Genomic DNA, 22,046 nt, shown 5'->3' with positions numbered 1-22,046 from the left:
TCATCAATAGTCACAGTCACATTTTAAATAAATACATATATAGACTATTTTGTGTGTGTTATGATATAGAAAAACAAACAGGTGATCTCTCGGCACTTTGCATTTAAAAGCTGCAATCAAGTTTATTACTACGTATAGCTCTCACACACCCACTATACCACAAAAAATAAAAATAAACTATACTATTATATCTTTTTGGAGCAAGTTTACCTTTATACATTAAAATAATAATAACAATAAAAAAAATAAATCCACATAATAATAGAATAATAGTAATAATGTTAGTAACACACTCTTCATTCATCCTTTACAAATATTTAATATAATAATTATTATTTTATTACAACTTTGCTTTGCTCTCTCTATATATGTATGTGTGTGTGAGTGAATGCGAGAAGTGTGGTGTGTGGTTGCAAAATAGTAATGTAATAATAAATTATCCATCATCACTATTATCATCATCATCATCAAAACCATTTAATCAATTCAATTGCATTTTCACTCCCCATTTTTGAATCTTTTCCATCTGTATTACTACACATATATTTTATTAATGTTATAAATATTTATTACTTTTATATATATTTTTTTGTTGTTCCTCATCCTCCAAACATAGTTTTCTATTTGTTCAAAAAACAAAACAAAAAACCATATTCATTTCTGGTCAACATTCATTTACCAAAACATAATCAAATTTTTGGTTGTTGATTTCAAAATCTCTTGACTAAATTTCCGGATACACAATCTAATCTAATTTATCCAACTCTTTAACAGCAAACAAAAAGGGAAACAATCAAACCAACAAACAAACGCATCATACCATTCTTTAACTATTCCTCTCAAAAAAAAAAAAAAAAAAAAAAAGGACCCAACAAGAAACAATAATATAATATAATCAATCAATTAATTAATTTTAGTTATTCAAAAGGACACCAATTTATATTTATTTTTTTATCACAAGTGATTATTAAATTGGAGTTGCATTTATCACATCAATATCAAATACCATTATATATTTTGTATCATTTTACATTTTTTTAATTATAATATTTTTATAAAACAGACATAACTATCTATAGTAAAAACCAACAGAGTTAGTAAATATGGGAAATAATGCTTCAAAGAAAAAAAAAGTTACAAAAGTCGAAATCGGAGCGGATGTCAAAAAAGAACCAATCGGATTTGTTCAAGGAAAACAATATAAACTTGTCATGTTAGGACAAGGTGGTGTTGGAAAAGTAAATAATAATATAATTATAATCTTTTTTTTTTATTTTTTTATTATTTATAGTTTTATTTTTATGAAAATAGTTTTTATTTATTCTCCTTTATGACTGAACTTGACTAACAAACCATTTATTTTTTTCTCAACTTTTAGACAAGTATAAGTATTAGATTTGTTTCAGATAGATTTGTAACGGACTATGATCCAACGGTAGAGGATGCATATAAAAAAGATTATCAGATCGATGGCAAAGAGATTACTCTGGAGATTCTAGATACTGCTGGTCAGGAGGAGTATGCGTCGGGTGTTCAAGATAAATCGATCAGAGTTGGTGAAGGTTTTATTTGTATCTACAGTATCACATCAAAGGAGAGTTTCCAAAGACTAAAAGATTTGCGAGAAAAGATTTTGTGGGCAAAAGATTCAGAGAATATACCAATGATCATCGTTGGCAACAAATGTGACATGGAGAAGGACAGGCAGGTTCCAGCGTCAGAGGGTAAAGCATTGGCCGATGAGTTTCATTGTCCGTTTATAGAAACAAGCGCAAAAACAAATACAAATGTTAAAGATTGTATGGATTTAGTATTAAAAGAAATATCAAAATATAATTATGAATAATATATAACAATAATAATAATAATATATAGAAAATTAAATAATAATAATAATATCTATCGTTTCCATTTAAATTGAATCCATCCAACCTTGATGTAAAATTCAACAAAAAAATATGTATAATAAAATTAATTTTGTAATTTAATTTGTCTATTTTTACAATTTATTAATAAAAGTTTGAACTGTATGTTGAGAGTTTCTTTGAATTTGATGATGAAAAAATGAACTTCTTATTTGTAGTTGAGATAATGAATTTGTTTCAAGTAGTTATTGACGATGTTCCACCAATTTTTAACAACGAGCCAATTCATTGGATGATAAAGTAGTGAAACTTTTGAAATACAAAGGGTAACGGCAATTGTTTTCATCCTCTTCTTGTCATTGATATGTTCTCTGACATTATTCTAGTGGACTATATCATTTCTTTGATAGTATACAAAATAAATAAAGTATTTATTAAATCTTTCCAAAATTGTTTTTTTTAGCAACACGGTTTTTTGACAAATTCCTTGATTCGATTTTCAATGTCGTCACGAATGAGTCTCACTTGGTCTGCTGGTTTATTCTTTGGATCTTCAATATGCCAGTCTACTATTTTAACACCTAGTACATAGGGACACTGTTCTTCACAACCCATTGTGACAATCATACATGACTCAGTTGCCAACTCTTTTGTTAACTTTTTAGGTACATTGCTGGAAAGGTCGATGCCAAGCTCTGACATGGTCTCTTGCACAACAGGATGGACATGGTCCGCTGGATTAGTACCTGCCGATACACCGACAGTGTCAGTGTGACGGTTGTGAAGTTTAAAGAATGTAGCTGCCATCTGTGATCTACCGGCATTATGAACACAGGCAAATATGATTTTCTTTCTATTTCTCAGTATCGATTCCTTTGGTGGAATTGATGGAATATCACAGCACTCATTATTATCAAGGCAACACCTGACATTTTCCTCTTTATCAGGTTGTTGAAACACTTGTTGCTGTACAGTTTCCTCCAACTGATTACCATTTTCGCTAGATTTTTTAATCTTGTGATACCAACGCTTCTGAATAAAGAGAGCGACGTAGACTAGAGCAACTAAAACTGGAACCTCAATGAGAGGACCAATGGTTGCTGCGAGTGCTTCCTTCGATTGAATACCATACGTTCCAACAGCAACTGCAATTGCCAATTCAAAGTTGTTCGAGGCGGCTGTGAATGATTGTGGTACAGCAATTTCATAGGGAACCTGAGTCTTGTAGCAGTAGACAAAGATCGAAGTAAACATTACCATAAAGTAGATGAGCAGCGGCACTGAAGTTCTTATAACCTCACCAATGTTATCGATGATCTGGCGACCCTGAATAGCAAACATAACAATGATAACATAGAGTAATGCAAGTAGTGACATCCTACCGACTTCAGGTAGATAGTATCGCTCATACCATGCGAACCGCTTGAAGCTGAAACGAGTTAGGATACCAGCAACCAATGGAATGCCCATATAGATTAAGACACTACGTATAACAGTCCACATGTTGATGTGAATATTGCTGCCACCTCCAAGAATAACAACAAAGAAGTAACTTAATGGACCATAGAAGAACATTTGGATGACAGAGTTAATGGCAACAACCAGCGCGCAAAACTCATCGTTTCCTTTCGCAAGATGATTCCAAATGAGAACCATTGCAATGCAACGCGCTACACCAACCAAGATGACACCGCTTCTGTAGTGAACGAGGTCTGGTAGTGTCGCCCAGGCAATTGCGACCATCACCAAAGGTGCAACGATCCAATTGACCACCAAAGACACACCGATTTGTCTGATAAAGAAGCTTCTGTCTTTGACAAACTTGCTTGCCAACTTCTCATAGTGTATACGACAAAACACAGGATACATCATCAAGAGTAACCCAACTGCGATTGGAAGTGAAACACTAGCTAGAGTGGATCGAGAGAATGCATCTTCTACCGATGGTACATAGTAACCAATTAGGATACCAGCTGTCATAAACAATAGTATCCATAAAGGAAGCAATTTATCTACAAGTGAAAGTCCTTTCATCATTTTGTAATAACTATTTATGAGTATGTACTGTACAACAGCAATTGCACTGAAAGAAAATGAATAAATATAATCACAACCCCGAGTTTTGTCTAATAAAATAAAAATGTTCCATTTAAAAACATAAGAAAATTTGACCAACCACTATAATTTTTTTAAACAAAAAGAGATTCTAATTAAATTTAGAAGCACAAGATCCATTTAGTTACAGAGAAAAAAAAAATAAAAAATTTGGGAACCATTTTCGTTCAATATAATTTTTTTTATTTACAAGTATTTGCATTAATTTTAAGTTGTAATATGATACAGGGAAATTTGAATAAATACTAGATAACTTTTATTCTTTTAATTTTTGGTTTATTGATTGAAACCATAACCATGATCATGACCACATTGTCCGTACTCGTTAGCAAAGACATCTTCACAGGCTTTGTAACCAACTGGTGGGTATGCATAACCAAAAGCAGTGTAGAAGGCTCTGTCACATTCTTCTTTCAAAACAGACTCTTTCAATAGTGGAACATAGTTGGAACCTTGGACACCTTGAGCACCAGTCTTAAAGAGAGACAAGATACTGTTACTGTAAATCTCTCTGGTTCTAATGGTAATTTGCTTCGAACCAATACGGGCAAGTGTTGGAATATCTGTTCCATATACCATACGGCCAAGACCTCTCCATACAGAAGCAGCTGCGCACATTGGACATGGCTAAATAGGTTAATTAGTATTTATGTACTGGTTTCAAAATCTTATCGATTTACTTACCTCAGCAGAGGTATATAATGTATGATTTGCTAGAATTAAGAAAAATAGAGTAAGTTAATGATATATTGCATATAAACAACATATATCTATCATTTTATAGATAATACATTGAATTTGTTCACTTTAGTTTAATTTTTTTATACATACCCCAGTTAATACCTGGATTTGTACGATCATTTCCGGTTGGACTTGGGTACAATTTAGTACAATTATTAAAAGCAGCTATTTCTCCGTGACTGAGGACGTTATCATTACCAGAATTAACACCATAGCAAGAGATGTTGTTGCTAACATGATTAACAATGATTGCACCATATGGACGTCTATTGTTACAAGTTATAAATAAATCGGTAAATAAGAATATAATAATTAATTTAAAAACTACAATAGATTAATTAAATTTGATATTTACTCTCTGTTCAATGTAACACCAAATGCAAGTGCTATTCTCATATAACACTCATCTCTGGCATCTTGAGTTCTGTAAACACAACGTGGACATGGAGAATATCCAACCTCTGGAGTACATGGTGTATTGGTTTGACCTTGAACCAAAGTGATACAAAGAATAACAACTGCAAGTAATAAATATTTCATTTTATTTTGAAAATAACAATAATAATATTGAAGACGAGTAAATACTTTTTGAAGTGATTCTTTTCTTTACTTGCAAGTCTTATTTATACTAATTCTGATGAGGGATTTGAATAAGAAATCTTGATTATTATAATCATTCATTTGATAACATTTGGAAATTTGACAACCTAACCCATACAAAAGTTACCTTTTTTTTTTATTAAATTAAAATAAATTTGAACTTGAGTTTGGTTTCAGCACACACAATCTGCAAAGAATATGAAAAAAAAACGGTGTCTATTCAATCAATATCATGAACATAAATTTGCACGAGATTTTAATTTTCAAAAATCATGATTCGTTCGTTTAATTAAGATGTTCGAGAGGCATAGAGAGAGATTGAATTTTTTTTTATGTTTTGTTTTTGTTTCAAAATGATAAATCATATTACCCATCTTAGATGCGACGAGCTGATTGGTTTGATGTTTTTTTTTTTTACATTATATTTTATTGAATTTTTAAACAAATAAACTTAATTATTATAATCTATTATACCAATACTCGTTGTTATTCCTAGATCTATTATCAAAGTCTCTTTCTCTATCAATATCTCTGTCACGATCTCCTCTTTCCCCTCGATGATTGCTGCCGCTGCTGCTGTTTCTTTCTCTTACTCTGTCACGGTCTAGATCTCTATCACGTGGGCCGCTGCTACTATTTCTTTCTCTATCGCTATCTCTGTCTCTATCACGATCACGATCTCTATCTCTATCACGCTCTCTATTTCTGTCCCTATCGAAATCTCTGTCTCTATCCTTCTCACGATCTAAACTATTGTTTCTGTAACTACTACCGTTACTGTACCTTGATGATTGTTGTTGTTTCTCTGATACACCACCACTATGATATTCTGATGCTCTGCCATTGTTTTGTTTTCTGTCGTACGGTGTTTTTGTGTGATCTCTATTGGTAGGTGGTCCGCCGCTCGGTCTTCTCGATCGTCTGTAGCCATCTTCGTGTTCGTCTTGATAAAAATGATTGTCTGGGTCTTCCCATCGATGAGGATACGCTGGCGGCAAATCATACTCTGTCGCGCCAAGTTGGTGATGTGGCAATGGATACGGTAGTATTCCCTCTGCTCTGATTCTCGAGCTATATGCTGCTGCCGCTGCTGCTGCTGCCGCCAGTGGATAAGGCGGAAACATTGGATATGGGAAAAAGATGGCATCGTCCATTGCCATCGGGTGTTGATTGTGTAGTTGTTTAAACATATGATGTGAAGGTGGTAGTTGTTGTTGTTGTTGTTGTTGATGATGATTATTATTGCTATTGTGATGATGATTTTGCATTTGTTGTTGATGATGATGTTGATTACTATGATGTTTTCTAGGTACTATCTCTTCGGGATGACAACCTCTACACTTGCAAATCTTACATCCACCGTCTGGCAACACACCCTTTCTCACCGACGATGGCACTTGACATAGACAAGCTTTTCCATTTTCACTGAATGCTTTCATACATGGTTTACAACATCCATTCTTAAGAGTTACACTGCTATCATTATCACTTGGTTGTTGTGTTCTTTGTTTACTATTACTATTACTATTGTTATTGTTGTTGTTATTTAATTTATTATTCTTTTGATCTTCTAAATCTTGTGGATGACAACCATTACAACCACAAGCTACACAACCATTTTCACCTAGTTTACCTCTTCTCTGGTTCGAGGGTACTTGACATAGACAAGCTCTTCCATTGTTACGTCCTTCTTTACAACAGTTTGCACAACAACTTTTTGTCTGTTGTTGTTGTTGTTGTTGAGTTTGTTGTAGTGGAGGTGTAGAAGAGTTACTATTACCAGTTGTATTTTTATTTCTACCGTTACTGCTACTGCTACTACTACTATCTCTACTGCTTCTCTGATCCTCATTTTCATTGTCATTGTCATTTTCATTGTCATGATTATGGTCATCTTCATTATCATTACTATTATATTGATATCTATTACTGTCCCTCTCCGATTCTAATTTTGGTGATGATGTCTTTAGTTTCTGTAGCTGTTGTTGTTGCTGTTGTAACTGTTGTTGCTGTAATAACTGAAATTGTTGTTTAGCCAAACAATTACATTCTGGACCACAACAACTACTCTGTGTTACGATGGTGGCTATCGGTGCATTATTTAGGTCTCTAACAACACTACCTCCTCCACAACAACTAACAACAATCACTTTTTCATTTTGGCCACCATTACTACTACTATTACTATTATTATTACTATTATCCATTATTATTATTATTATTAAAAAAAAAAAAAAGAATAAATTATTTTACTTTTTAACTATTTTTAATAATAAAAAATAACAAATAATAATAATTAAAAAAGGGAAATATAAATAAAATTAATTTAAAAATATATATATATAATTTAAAATATCAATTTATAACTTTTTTATTTTAAAAAAAAACTTTTAAAAAAAAATATCAAAAAAAAAAAAAAAAAGACACTTGTTTGTTTGCTCATCAATTTTTGGGAGGATTTTTTTAATTTTATTGCAATTCGTTGTCGATCTGAAAATCTATTGATTTTGGTACAACCAACTGACTTGGAAAAAAAAAAAAAACAATTATTATTATTTATAAAATTATTATTTGTTTTGTTTTTTGTTTTTTTTTAATTAATTTTGTGTTGTTTCTTCTTCTTCTTCTTCTTCTTCTTGATCTTCATCATCTTCTTTTGGTAAAATAGCGATAAATGGATTAATAAAAGTGGATTCCCATTGATTTGGACCTAGTGATAGTTCTTGTTCTGTCAATAGACACTTTGAGAGTTGCTCAATGAATTTGGCTTGTGTCATTGATTTAGACTCCACACCGACAATTGAGATCTCGCTCTTTCTATCTTGATACTTGAACAACTTAATATCTCTATCGATACTCTCTTTTACTGCTGGATCAATTGGCCATTCATTTTCACTCATCGTAGAGTAAAATTGATTTCCATATGTAAATAATTCATATCCTGCATTCTATTTAATAAAAAAAAAAATAGTTAATAATATATTCATTTATAATTAACTAACTAACAAACTATTTTACTTACAACTTCAAATGAATAATTCATTTTCATATCAGTTGCCAACCAAATGAAACCATTGAGATAGAGAATTGAACTGAGTGTTTTGCTATTGATTTTCTTGGCTTGGGCGTCGGCAAATATGAATTTAAAGAGTCGCTCTGGGTGGAATGGTACACGTTGATAGAAATGAGTGATAAATACACCGCTCATCTTCTTCTCTACTGGTTGATAGTTGCTAACACTCATCGATGGTTCACCAAAGAGTTCACTGATAACATTGACTTTTGCCAACTCTGTCTTTAATACTTTTACATTTGGATTGATCAATTTGACTAAACTCGATAGGAATTCAACCTCATCTTCTTCAACCAAATCAATCTTATTTAGAATGATAATAGATGCACATGTTAACTGAAAAAAAAAAAAAAAAAAAAAAAAAGATAATATTAGTAAACTAATCTAATCTAAACTAAAACAATCCATTATAATACATACTTGATCAAAAACTAAAGATGAAACTGGTTTATCACCTTTTTTAACTAATTTATCTGATGATGATTCTTTGTTGCTGTTGTCATTGGCAGCAGCAGCAGCAGCAGCTTGTTGTTGTTGTCTTTGTAGGTTTTGACAACAGTTCACTTCACCTTGATCGGGACAACAAACGGTTTTCTTTCTCGATCCCGAGAGTGATGTGTTTGAACCTGCAAGTGAGGAGTTGGATGCTGCCAATGCTGCGGGTGTTAATGGTACACTTAGAAATTGTGATGCTGTTTGATTCGGTTGATGACCAACAACTGTATTATTATTGGTAGAGGTAGAAGTAGTAGAAGGATGGCAACATGCACCATCATGTGTATGAGAATCTGGACTAACAATACAAACATCTTCAAACTCACTCTTGAATCTTTCATTCAGAAGTTGTGTAGATTTCAAATTGACCAACGCCGAAGCACAATCCAACAAACAAACAATATTCAATAAGTTGATTTTCTATATAGTATATATATATATTTAGTTGTAATTAGTTTACTTTAAACAAACTAATTCACTCACTACTACTACTACTTACAGTTGCTAGGGTTGCTAATGGTCCTTCATCAATGCAGGAGAGTAGCTCTGCGAGGAAACTAGATTCAAAAGAGTTACTGACGAATATGATATAGTCGAATGGCGATGGTTCATTCTCTTTGAATCTTGTGAGTACATCACTCTCTATGTTTTGCACGTCGAGTGTACAGCAAACGCAGCTACCGCCCATCATTTCGATGGCGACGTCCTCACGCAACACCTTTGCATCTTCAAAGCCATAGAGAATCGTTTGTGGTAGAACATCGCTATCGAATATCAGAGCGTATCGTTTCTTCTCTTGTAGCAACTGATGAACAAATGTTGATTTACCTGAACTGATGAATCCTTCAACCACAATAGCTGGTATTAATGTTGTCATTTTTCATATATATATATAGCCAATATAAATATACAAAAAATAAATATATATATAAGTTTCTAAATACTATTTTTATTGTTACTGTTTTTAATATTACAAAATTAATTATTATTATTATTTTTATAAATAAATAGTTTTTTTTTTACAATATTTTTAATTAATTATTTTTAAAATAGCCTGACCCTTTCTTTCCAGAACACCCACATTTTTTTTTTAAAAGTTTATTTTTAATTTTTTGTTTTTTTTTTTTTTTTAAAAATCAAGATACTGGAATTCAGTAATGTGTCTAATGAATTATCCACTTAAATAATAGAAAAGAAAAAGTTGATTCAAATTATATATAAACGTAAGTAATATTAATTCTTATTCCATCTGAAAGTCAAATAATTGCTTATTTTTAATTTAAAAAAAAACATTTAATAATAATTGAATTCAAACTAGTTTCCAAAAAAAAAAAAAAAAAATAGTATTCTTTATTACATAAATATAAATTTGAATATTCCTTTTTTATTTAAATTAAATATATATATAGTATCGCGTGTGATTACTTGTTGATTGTTTTTTTTTTTTGATTTTTGTTGATTTTTTTTTTTTTTAAATTTAATAAAAAACTACTTTAAAGTGCAATTGCGACACTATCTGTAACGGTTGTTCTTCTCTTAACATTGATATGTGAATCCTCTTTTTCTTGTGTTTCTTCTTCTATTGCTCTTTTACTGGTGTGGCATTCATCAATGGCTTGTTCACTTGGTTCTGGATTAACAGTTGTTGTTGGTTCTCCATGTTTCTTGAACAAAGGATCCTCTAGTTTTGATGATGGTTCTGATGTTAGAGATGGTTGTTCTTCTTGTTTTGTTTGTGGTTGATTATCTTTCTTTTGATTCTCTCCTTCTTCCTCCTCCTCCTCTTCTTGGTCTACAGGTGAATCATTGTTTTCTGCAAGTACTGCTGGTGCATCGGTATTATTGACAGATTCTTCGGTTTGGTTGGCTACTTCATTGGTTGTAGTTTCCTCTTTTTGTTGTTGTTCTGGATTTGTTGTTTCCGATGGTTCCTCTTGTTTTTCTGGATTGGTATCCAATTCATTTTGAGGTAAACTATCAGCACCGTTCACTTCCAAATTTTCTTCACTAGTGACTGGAACAGCAACAACAACTTCATCTTGATTTACAGTTTCCATTTTGTTATTTTTTTTTTTTAAATAAAATTTGTTGTTTTTAAATAATAATAATTAGAATAATAATAATTTCTAGAAATAAATTTATTTGGAATGAAAAAAAATAATATTTGATTGCTATTAATAAATAAAATATACAACAAATAGTTTGATGTTACTACAAATGGAATATAATATTAAAAAATAAATACAACAACAACAAGTATAGATTTAAAATATAATTTTTTTTTGTTGATTGATCTGAATGAGTGAAGGTTAAATGTTTGATTGATGTTGTAAAAAAAACCAGTAGCGTACTAGTGCAAATTTGAAACTGAAAATTAATTAATAGAATGAAAAAAAATTAATTTAAAATAAATATAAAATAGGTGTTTACAAATAAATTCAAAATATGCATGAACTGTGTGTGGGTTGGGAGTATAATTGATTGATAGTGTGAGTGTGTGTTATTTTTTTTTAATGTTTTGAATGTAATGCCAATACTCATTAAAAATGAACTATATTTGTGAGCATTGATCATCTACTTTTTAAGTATCTATATTAGATAAATTTAAATTAAAATTAAAAATGATTTGGTGAGTGTGTGTGAGAGAAACAATCAAAAAATATATATATTCAAAAATATAAAGATATTGGCCAAAGTACACATATAAACTCATATAATCTCCTTCTTTGTGTTACCATATAACACACACACTCACACACTCACACCACTCACAATCTTAGTGTGTCACCAATTATCTTTCAAATTTGGATAAACAATTTTATACAGCGCAGTGATTTTATTTGAAAAAATTAAAAATAAAATTAACAGTTAAAAAAGTGGGTTTGTTATTGTTTTTGAATTTATTAAGAAAAAAAAACAATTAACAATAATAAATTAAAATTAAATATTATTTTATTATGACCTCATTATTATTAATATTAAAATTTAATTTTTTCGACAGTTAAAGATTTGATGGGAAGTTGTTGAACGATCATATTGACATTTGAAACAAATGTTGGATCACGGTCAAAGATCGGTTTCAACAGGTCGTAGTTGGCTTCTTTCAGCATCGACTCCATCAGGAAATAACTATTACCAAACTCCAAATATAATCTGGTATCATAACATCGTAGCAATACATCGTCAACCCTCAAAAAGAATCTTTGTAATACAAATATACCTGTTGGCATCGCTCTCTTTAATATTATTAATATTTTTTTTATGATATTTTAAACAAAAAAAAAAAAGCAATTGATTAACCATCGTATAATGAAATAATATATATATTAAACATTTCAAAACTTACAACTTTAACACTTAACATTGAAATACCATTGTCTGCCAATTCATCTTCAAAAAGTATAACATCGTCATAGAATAAGATTGGATCTGGTCGTTTTAATTTCTCTATATCAATTTGTTCTGTTGTCGTTGTTTCAAATATACTCTTTAAATATGAATGAATGAATGATTAGATATCTTATTTTTCTTTTTAATGATATAATGATGCTTACTTGTGGTCTGTTTGTCATAGTATAAATATGACCGTCTTTGAGTACTGATCCATTGTAAGGTGTGGTGAATGTCCATTCGAAAGATTTCTCGAGTGGACCTGTGAATGTACCTTGATTGATAGCTTGCCAACGCGCAGAGGCAGCCACTTTGATTGTCTGATCGGCTGTCTTCTTACAGAGCGACAGTGCATCATGTGTGTTGAATACAATAGAGAATGAATTGTCCTCTCTCGCTACACTGACATAGTTATTACCGAATACCATCTCTGGTAACTCATTCAGCTGTAACTCTCTCTCCCATTCTTCTTTCTCCGTTGAATTCAATATTGGTTTCTTCGAGGTTGTTACCACCCAACCATTTACAGCCACGCCATTCTTTAATAACTTTGTTCCTGGAGGTAACTCTTGCTGTTGTTGTTGTTGTTGTGATACTGACATAGATTAATCAATCTTTAATAACTACTGCTAATACTACTATTTATAATAAAACTTGAAACTAAACAAACAAAACTATTAACTATAGTTTAACAATTTCAATGAAATGATTGATATTTAAAAAAATAAAAAAGTTAAAAATTTTTTTTTTTGATCAAATTTAGCAGGTGGTAGGTGATCGATTGATTGGTTGTTCAAAGTGATTTTGTGGTAATTAATTTGTCATTTTATTTTATTTTATTTTTCAGAAAAGATAAAAAGAGTTAATTTTATTTATATCATATTATATTATACCATATTATATTATATACATTAAAAGGTAATTCAATTATTTTTCCAAAATAATATATCGTTTTGTAGTTTCTTTTGAAAGTTTTCGTACCACCTGTCGACTGTTGTCGTAGGTACCATGTTGGGTGGAGCTCCGTTCGTACCGGCGAATGAAAGTACGTAGTTTACAAAGTTGTGACACATTTTGAATGCGTATTGTTTGAAATCGATAGCTTTGAATGTTGTATTGTCGGATGCTGCATTCGTCTTTTGTTTAGCGTTGATCTCTGCCTCTGTCTCTATAGATATTCCGACTTGTGCAACCGATTTCGATTGATCGATCATCGTCATATCGCCCTCTTGCAGAATCGAAAAGAATGCCGATGGTTTCAAACTGTTTATAAATCCTAAATATTTCCAATCTTGAAACGGTGTATATGATAAGTAAATAGCTGCTCCATATCCTGCTGGGAAGTTTCTAATATTCAATAGTACAAGCATTAGTTAATAACTATTCTTTCTTCATAACATAATATAATATTATTACTTACTGCTCAGTTAAAAAAACAGCGAAATTATGTACATTGGTAGCATCATCAATTTGAAAAAAGAATTTACCTATACATATATATATCATTAGGAAACAGGGTCAGTAGAACAACTCAGATAAATTAAAAATCATTTTTAAATGATTATAATAGTAGTAGTAATAATAATAATAATAGTCACTATCAATAATTACCAGGTTGAAGTTGAGTTACACTTGGTTGAACAGGTCTACCAGAAATTACATAACCAAACATTTTTTAAAATATCTTAATCTATCTATTTTTAATTTTTAATAATATAATATCTATTCTATTTACAGCTATATTACACGTATTTATTATTATATTTAAATTGAACAGGTGACTAGTTTATTGTAAGTTCACTGTTTATTAATTCGGTGACACCACTCAATTGATGTTTGAAATGAAAAAAAAAAAATAAATTAGAATTTAAAAAAAATCACCAAAATGGTGAAAAAAAAAAACGAAATCTTTAAAATTTTTTTACAATTGATTAATGTTGGTTGCACTCAAACACACACACAGATAGATATCGAATCGACAACAACTAAACAACAATTATGTATAATATATTAGTTGGATTCCTTTTAGGAATCATCTTCTCAAGTGTTTCTATATTATATTTATTCTTTAGATTGTTGGCAAAGAAAGTAGATCCACTAAAAGAAAATAGTAAACGACAACAACACCATCATCATAATCAAAATAATAAACATAATAATCATAATAATAGTAATTCAACAAAAAAGAAATCAATATTATTTTCATCTGGATCAGCATCATCTGAACCATTCGATTTTGCAATCAGCAAAGATACACCACCAACATCGATCGAAACCTGTAAATGGATCAACTTTATAACTAAACGACTGCTACAAGAGATCAACCATTCACAGCAATTCTCACAATCACTCTATCATGTTTTAAATAGTTTGGCATCGGACGACGATTCCAAACCAGATTTCATTGTATGTCTATCTACTGTCTTATTATTATTATATTTATTATTATTATTATTATTATTATTATTATTATTATGACTACAATTCATAATGAATCATTAACTCATTACTTGTATTTACTTATAAATCTTATTATTATTATTCTTATTATTAGGGTAATCTATCATTTTCAGATATAAATATAGGATCGACAACACCAGAGATCGGTACCATTAAATTGATATCGCCAGTGAATGCCTCGGTCAATGTCTTTGAATTCGATATTATCTATTCAGGTGACGCATCAGTCACTGCATCCACTGAACTATGGTTGAATTGGCCACAGAAACACATGGCATGCTTACCCGTAAAGACAAAGATATCTTTGAAACAATTAACTGGTAACGTAAGTATCATCAACTTAAGTTGTTCAGAAGCAAACAATATAATATATAAATACAATTGTATTGGTCAAGTCAAGTGATGATTAACAGATTGTTATATTTCCTATATATATATGTAGTTTGTTTTATATATACCGAATCATACGAATCCAATGTGTACTCTTTACTTGAAGGAATCGCCTTCTCTGACAATGAGAATGATAACCAAGATGGGTTATGAAACAGTATTGAAGGAACCAGGTAAACTAGGTCAATTCTTGCAAAACTTTATCGTAAAACAATTGAATCAACGATTGGTATCACCGAATAAGATACAATTCCCATTGTTCTCAATGTTACATCCACCAGTAGTAAATGCATCGCTCTATCCAACATCGTCTTCAAACAATAACCATAATAATAATAATAATAGCAATAGCAACAACAACTCGACATCAGCTTCATCAATTTCAACCGGTGGTAGCATGGTTAAATCTACATCTTCACCGACTTTATCATCTATTTCATCGAAATCCTCTAAGCATAGTAGCAGCGGCAACAACAGCAATGGTTCAACATCACAAAATAAACAAATTAAACAAAGAAGACAACAGCAACAACAACAATCGTCTCAACAATTATCACCACTTGTTGGAACAACACCCCCCAATACATCACCAACTTTAACCTCACAACAACAATAGTATTAATAAAATAATACAAAACGAACAGAGGTGTATTAGAATAAAAGAAATATTGAATAATATGTTATTAGTAAAAAACAATACCATTTTTGGTCTCATTTCCGAAAGTTAATTTAATGTTTTTTCTGTTTTTTTAAGGAATAATTTTTGGTGACCAGTCAGTTTTTGATGAGTCATACACGTCAGTGTTTCAAAAATCAACTGTGCTGTATCATCTTCTTTTTTTATAATTAGAATGATAGTTGAATATATATATAGATAGATATTATAAATATGAATATTTTATTAAATAGAACATTTTATTGTTTTTTTGTATTTTTATTATTATTACTTTGTTACTGTAGAGCAGATGATAATATATTACAACAAGATCTTGCAAATAAAGATATAAAAGAACAACAACAAGAACAAAAACTTGATTCATATCAAAAGATAGTTGAACAATATCTACAACATCAACAACATCAACAACAGCAACAACAACAACAACAAGAATCAACAACTACACAACTGCAAGAGTTAAATGTAGATAATGGTGATGGTGTAACTTCAGAGAAAGAAAAAGAAATACCTGCTGTTCAGCAGACACATATCGATGTTGCTATTACCGAAGAAGAAGAAGAAGTAGATATATCGGTGGTGGTAGATCAAGATAAACCTGTTGTAGAGGATATCAAAGAAGATACTTCTCGGGAAGATATTACTATTAAATTTTCAGCTACATCAGATAATAATAATGACGTCAATTCAAATTATAATAATAATAATAATAATAATAATAAGAATGAAAATAATAATGATAGTCCGACAACAGATAGTAATCAGAATAATCAAAAGGAACAAAGTATTATACCAGAGTATATTGGTAATCAAATACTTCAAGATATAGAAAATAAAATAAATAATAATAATAATAATAATAATAATAATAAAGAAGAGAAAATTAATGAACAATCTACTGTTTCAGAAGAAAAGAATGAAGAATCAAATGAAAACACCAAAAATCAACAACCTAATCAAACAGAGAAAGATACTGAGAAAAAGATAGAGAATGAGAATGAAAATAAAGAGAAAGATAAAGATAATGAAAAAGAAAAAGAAAATAATAATGAAACTAAAGTAGGTTCAGAAGATAAAGATACACAGCAGCAACAAACAGAAATAGAGAAAGTTAAGGAAAAGGAAATTGTTGATGAAGAGAATAATGAAAAGAATAATGAGATCCCAAGAATCTCAACAGTATTGGAGACAGTACATAGAGACGTAATCACTTCAATAGAGCAAAAAGAAAAAGAAATAGAGCAACAGAAGATTGCTGATACTCAAAGAGAGACTAAATTACAAGAGGAACAAGATACAAATAATATAAATAATGAAATTAAATGTATGTTTTATTTAGATAATAATAATAATGTTAATATTTATTATAAATATAAACAAAGACTAACTTTAAACTTATTATTAAATAAAAGTGGAACCATTCAATAAATTTACACAGAAAGTAATATTCTCATTGGCGGATACCGAGTCGAATTCGGCGTTGGCTCTGACGCATAACAATACGGTGAGCAATCAGACAAGTTATCCGACTGTGCGTACACCAAAGGATCTACCGGACAAGTTTAATTATGCCGGTGCAGAGTGTGGTGCTACTGTGCTCGCTGCCAATTCCGAGGCGAGAGAGATCAGTAGTATCTTGCATTCATCGAAAGATCGCTACATGCTCAACCAGTGTAATACCAACCCTTGGTTCGTCATTGAGTTGTGCGAAGAGATCGGTATTCAAATCATAGAGTTGGCAAACTACGAGTTCTTCTCATCGATGTTTAAGGATTTCGTTGTCATGGGCATCAACAAGTATCCTAGTAGCACTTGGCATTTCCTTGGTAATTTCACCGCTGAAAACATTAGAAAACCACAATATTTCGTTTTGAAAGAGAAATCTTGGTATAAGTAAGATTGACTAAAACAAATATATTTTATATAAGTTGTATCTAATTAGACTTTTTTATTTTTAATCTTTTAGATATTTGAAAATTAAGATGTTGACAAATTATGGTAATCAAATGTATTGTACTCTTTCAGACATTAAAGTTTATGGATCGACTATGATTGATGATTTAAAAAATCGTATGTTTATTTATTTTTTTAATTAATTATATGATTAAAGTTTATAATTATTATTAACCTTTTTTTTTGTTTTTTTTTATTAATAAAGAGGTTGGAATTAATATTCAAGAAGTAGAGTCAATTTTAAATAGAATGAATAATAATATTACATTTGGAACTTCATCATCATCTAAATTGAAAACGAGAAAGGAAAATGAAACTATATCGTGGACACAGTTGCAACAGGTTTCGATGAATTTGACACAGACAAGAGAGTCGTATTCACCTCCCGATAAAAATGGTGGTGGTAGTGGAAATGGAAATGGACAGAGTAGTGCAACTAGTTCTGCCACAGAAGAGAACGATGAGCATGGAGCAACACACGTAGAGTCTGCCAGTCCTCAGAGTATTCTACAGCTACTGGCGAATCGTGTGAAATCGGCAGAGATCAACCAGTCGATATCGAACAAGTATCTCGAAAAGCTAGAGACTCACTACAGTGAGAGATTCAGGAGTTTAGACGAAGACTTTACCAAGATCATGTCGGTCATCAATGGAATTGCCGAGCTTGGTTCGGACCTCGAACGACGAGTTGCGATAGAGCAGCAATCTATCGAGAAGAAGATCTCTCAGGACATTGCCAAAGAGTTGAATCTACTGCGTGAGCGAATCAATCGGCTCGAACAGAAACACGAAGAGGATAAAAACTATTATATCACATTGTTGGCATCATCATTTATTTTGGCTATCATCATCTCCTATCTGATTATCAAGGCAAACATTGAAGAAACAAGCTTTAAGCATTCTAGCTTGAGAATTCCATGGAACAACAGCAACAGCAACAGCAACAATAATGCCAGAAGAAATTCATTACCAGTATTCAGTGACCAACCAACAACACCTTTGACCTCACTTTCCAGCAGCACATCGATGATTAGACCAAATACACCAAACACACAATTCAACATCAATACATCACCTACCTCAACTGGAAATGGATTCGACTATGTTCGAAACAGTCCATTCAGTAATCAACAAAGTCTATTGAAAGCATCCGAAGTTTTACTTTCTCCACCAATCGTTTCAAATTCTAATACCAACGATATTTTCAAATCGAAAAAGAAGAAAAAAAAAGCAAACATAGTTCAGTTTAATAACAACAAATATTAATATGAATAAAATCAATTGTACATTGTGAATATTTTTTTATTGTATTTCCTTAAAAGAAATTGATAATTTAAAGATTTAAATCGTTTATTTATAAATGGAATGAGATAAAATTCTTGATACAATTGCAGCATTGAATTTGTCTTGTGATTGACCAAAAATAAGGTAATGATTATCATATATCTTTCGAACATTAAGATCCACTATGTAATTGTAATTGATAAAACAAAAGTTGGTTACTGACTTGGGTTGGTCGAAAACATTCTCAATCATATTAGAAGGAATAGTCATTGATTTTACAGAGTTTGGAATCAATTTACTTGAGAATTTATCTGAACCAAAACAATCTTCTATCACGATTTCTTCAACAGTGTTCGGAAATTCGGAATCAATGAAATTGATTGTTCTATAGAATTCAAACATGATCTTCTTCACTGATGATAGAATCCCGTTTGGAATTGTTTTTTTATCTAATTGTAAATCGATGTGGCCAAAATATAAAGTTTCCACACCTTATGGAATATCTCTGATAATCGATTCATTTTTACTAAAATGCAGTTGCAACTTCTTGATCTTCAGGTTGTCAAGTGATTCTTGTTTGGTTCCATCTACACATAGTCTTTCGAAATGATATTGTGACCGATTTTTGAATATCTCATCGATATCATATTCTGTTAGGAATATATTGAATATTTTATTGAAGGTGATAGAGATGACGTAAGACGACATACAATATTAATATCTAAATTCGTGAGGGGGCCTGGTAGATCTGCCAAATCTAGTGTGCTCTCCAAATCATCAGTTTTGATGAGTATCAGCGTTGTGAGATTGTTCAGTGATTTGATGAATGGGATCCATGATAAAGGTGATACTCTTAATGTACAAAGTGAAGATGGTAATACTCCATCCGATATCATACTTTTACCATAATGAACAAGAGCTCTAAGATTTGAGGAAGTGATCCAACTTGAAGTGTTTGAGTGTAATCGATTCCAAACTCTAAATATGTTAATGATGATGGTAATACATGAGAGTAGTTGATTGAAACGTTCACCAAATTTCAGTTTCTTCAATGTAATTGGAAGAACACCTGCCAAGATTGGTTCATTAAAAAATGATTTCCATTCGAATTTTAGTTTCTCAAGTTTCGGTGGAAGATAACCTACCAGCAATGGCTCATCAAAGTCCAAACAAAATGTTATCGATGTCAAATTCACAGGTAATACAAATTATAAACTCATAACTCTGTCTAACATGTAAACATTTGAATTCGATATTATTCCATAGAGATTCTCTGTATTCTGCTCACCAAGTTCTCGAGCAATATAAACTCTAGTGATGTTTGGTATAATTCTATCAGTTGTGTCACTAATATGCGTAACTGTGTTGTGAAAAAGATTTGAAAGAATTAGAATTTGTAATAATTTAAATATATTTTTAAATATTATTTTTTACAAGGATCTATAGAATAGTCTTTTGAAAATAGAACCACCAAAAGAAATACTACATCCATATCCATATGACAAAGTACAATTAGTCTTTTGATTGAATGATCTGAATATTAATGATTGGTACGATTTCAATGTAATTACTCCATCTTCTTTATAATGAATAAATCAAAGATAATTAGTTATCTTGAAGATAACATAGATAGAATATGTGTCAGTTTAGTTTGTAAAAGATGGTTCAATGAAAGAGATAAATATCTATATTTTAATACCGATAGTATTAGAATGAATAATTTTATAAAAGAAGAAGATGGAAATTTTGATGAAAATGAAGAGGATGAAGAAATTATTAATAATCGTAAGAGTTTATTTACCTAAAAATCATATCGATCATCAATATTCAGATCACTCGAACAAAAGAGTAATTGTTCTCTAGCATTTGATGTGTCTCCTTCCCGAACAGACTATTCGATAGACATAAGTAAGTTATTGGTTAATTACTTTTTTTAAAAAATAACAAATTCTAATCTTTTGTTTTTTATAATACAGATAGTCCTAATATAGATGATAGAATTTCACAAAATATAACTAAATTTTATTTAGATTCATATGATGATCTTTTAAATAATATAAAATCTATCTATGGAATGATATCTAATTCAAATGTGTCCATACTAAAAGGAATATCAAGTTTATCGAATGTATTACCCGTGAATTTGACATCGATAACATTTCATTATGAGTTCAATAATTTATTGTTGGCAGGCTATCTTCCACGGAATCTAAAGAAATTGAAATTCGAATTGGAATCATATTTAATCAACCAATCTTGGCAGGTGTTCTTCCAAATACATTGAAGAAACTGAGATTTGGTGACAGTTTCAACCAACCAATCGAACCTCATGTATTACCATCATCTTTAACATATTTAAAGTTGGTAATTGATTATTCTCAAACACTTCAAGTTGGATCTCTTCCTCCAAATCTCAAAGTTCTTGTTCATCTTGGAAAAAGTAAGATATCATCAGATGGAGTATTACCACAATCACTTTGCACTTTGAAGTCACCTATATCATGGATTCCATTCATCAAATCACTGAACAATCTTACAACTCTAACACTTTATCAAAGTGATAATTCTATTATCACAATTGACTTGTCAGAGCTTCCAGATTCTCTCACAAGTTTAAAGATTCTTTATTTCTGTCGTCTTATCTCAACTCTATCACCTTCAATCAGATATCTCGATATACACCAAACACAATATGATATCGATGAGATATTCAAAAATCGATCACAATATCATTTCGAAAGACTAACTATAAATGGGTATAAACAAGAATCACTTGACAATATGAAGACCAGAGAGTTGAAAATCGATTGGTGAATATTCAATTATCAGAGATATTCCGTTTGGTATCGAAACCTTATATTTTGGATTCCATGGATACAAAAACATTAAAATTAATCGAAATTCGATTCCATCATCAGGTGATGAAAATCATTTTTCAATATCATACAACATTCGATGCCTTAGAATCCTATATTCCAAACACTGTTAAAGAAGTCGTGATTTT

At 30.8% G+C, this 22,046-nt stretch overlaps 11 protein-coding genes across 11 annotated transcripts; 4 read left to right on the top strand and 7 right to left on the bottom strand.

The window, feature by feature from the left end:
• Positions 1-1,103: 1,103 nt before the first annotated feature.
• rsmA (Ras family protein) lies at positions 1,104-1,846 on the top strand (the record flags this gene model as incomplete). The annotated part of the gene is made up of 2 exons (XM_020579332.1): positions 1,104-1,238; positions 1,379-1,846. 2 exons carry the CDS (start codon positions 1,104-1,106, stop codon positions 1,844-1,846), a joined length of 603 nt encoding a protein of 200 aa, XP_020431171.1.
• Positions 1,847-2,073: 227 nt separating this feature from the next.
• On the bottom strand, positions 2,074-4,182 carry PPL_08517 (uncharacterized protein; the record flags this gene model as incomplete). Its single annotated transcript, XM_020579331.1, has 3 exons — positions 2,074-2,247; positions 2,391-4,043; positions 4,171-4,182. 3 exons carry the CDS (start codon positions 4,180-4,182, stop codon positions 2,074-2,076), a joined length of 1,839 nt encoding a protein of 612 aa, XP_020431170.1.
• A 74-nt stretch (positions 4,183-4,256) lies between these two features.
• PPL_08516 (nucleoside deaminase) lies at positions 4,257-5,261 on the bottom strand (the record flags this gene model as incomplete). The annotated part of the gene is made up of 4 exons (XM_020579330.1): positions 4,257-4,607; positions 4,665-4,693; positions 4,812-4,987; positions 5,077-5,261. The coding sequence occupies 4 exons, from the start codon at positions 5,259-5,261 to the stop codon at positions 4,257-4,259; spliced, it is 741 nt and encodes a 246-aa protein (XP_020431169.1).
• Positions 5,262-5,779: 518 nt separating this feature from the next.
• PPL_08515 (RNA recognition motif-containing protein RRM) lies at positions 5,780-7,528 on the bottom strand (the record flags this gene model as incomplete). Its single annotated transcript, XM_020579329.1, has 1 exon — positions 5,780-7,528. The coding sequence occupies one exon, from the start codon at positions 7,526-7,528 to the stop codon at positions 5,780-5,782; it is 1,749 nt and encodes a 582-aa protein (XP_020431168.1).
• Positions 7,529-7,918: 390 nt separating this feature from the next.
• PPL_08514 (uncharacterized protein) lies at positions 7,919-9,766 on the bottom strand (the record flags this gene model as incomplete). Its single annotated transcript, XM_020579328.1, has 4 exons — positions 7,919-8,269; positions 8,344-8,730; positions 8,815-9,309; positions 9,389-9,766. 4 exons carry the CDS (start codon positions 9,764-9,766, stop codon positions 7,919-7,921), a joined length of 1,611 nt encoding a protein of 536 aa, XP_020431167.1.
• Positions 9,767-10,382: 616 nt separating this feature from the next.
• Positions 10,383-10,946, bottom strand: PPL_08513 (uncharacterized protein; the record flags this gene model as incomplete). The annotated part of the gene is made up of 1 exon (XM_020579327.1): positions 10,383-10,946. One exon carries the CDS (start codon positions 10,944-10,946, stop codon positions 10,383-10,385), a length of 564 nt encoding a protein of 187 aa, XP_020431166.1.
• A 921-nt stretch (positions 10,947-11,867) lies between these two features.
• On the bottom strand, positions 11,868-13,951 carry PPL_08512 (uncharacterized protein; the record flags this gene model as incomplete). The annotated part of the gene is made up of 6 exons (XM_020579326.1): positions 11,868-12,125; positions 12,236-12,376; positions 12,444-12,874; positions 13,313-13,626; positions 13,700-13,766; positions 13,891-13,951. 6 exons carry the CDS (start codon positions 13,949-13,951, stop codon positions 11,868-11,870), a joined length of 1,272 nt encoding a protein of 423 aa, XP_020431165.1.
• Positions 13,952-14,277: 326 nt separating this feature from the next.
• Positions 14,278-15,745, top strand: PPL_08511 (uncharacterized protein; the record flags this gene model as incomplete). Its single annotated transcript, XM_020579325.1, has 3 exons — positions 14,278-14,685; positions 14,834-15,064; positions 15,182-15,745. 3 exons carry the CDS (start codon positions 14,278-14,280, stop codon positions 15,743-15,745), a joined length of 1,203 nt encoding a protein of 400 aa, XP_020431164.1.
• Positions 15,746-16,018: 273 nt separating this feature from the next.
• On the top strand, positions 16,019-19,024 carry sun2 (SUN domain-containing protein 2; the record flags this gene model as incomplete). Its single annotated transcript, XM_020579324.1, has 5 exons — positions 16,019-17,129; positions 17,218-17,436; positions 17,539-17,698; positions 17,772-17,875; positions 17,964-19,024. 5 exons carry the CDS (start codon positions 16,019-16,021, stop codon positions 19,022-19,024), a joined length of 2,655 nt encoding a protein of 884 aa, XP_020431163.1.
• An 84-nt stretch (positions 19,025-19,108) lies between these two features.
• Positions 19,109-20,540, bottom strand: PPL_08509 (FNIP repeat-containing protein; the record flags this gene model as incomplete). Its single annotated transcript, XM_020579323.1, has 4 exons — positions 19,109-19,427; positions 19,634-19,692; positions 19,753-20,196; positions 20,526-20,540. 4 exons carry the CDS (start codon positions 20,538-20,540, stop codon positions 19,109-19,111), a joined length of 837 nt encoding a protein of 278 aa, XP_020431162.1.
• An 88-nt stretch (positions 20,541-20,628) lies between these two features.
• Positions 20,629-21,856, top strand: PPL_08508 (uncharacterized protein; the record flags this gene model as incomplete). The annotated part of the gene is made up of 3 exons (XM_020579322.1): positions 20,629-20,833; positions 21,019-21,170; positions 21,404-21,856. The coding sequence occupies 3 exons, from the start codon at positions 20,629-20,631 to the stop codon at positions 21,854-21,856; spliced, it is 810 nt and encodes a 269-aa protein (XP_020431161.1).
• Positions 21,857-22,046: the final 190 nt, after the last annotated feature.

The sequence above is a fragment of the Heterostelium album genome (genome assembly GCF_000004825.1).
Source record: "Heterostelium album PN500 unplaced genomic scaffold PPL_scaffold8, whole genome shotgun sequence".
Taxonomy (NCBI): Eukaryota; Evosea; class Eumycetozoa; order Acytosteliales; family Acytosteliaceae; genus Heterostelium; species Heterostelium album.
Note: the sequence above shows the minus strand (reverse complement) of the source record. Positions and strands in the feature narration are given on the sequence as shown.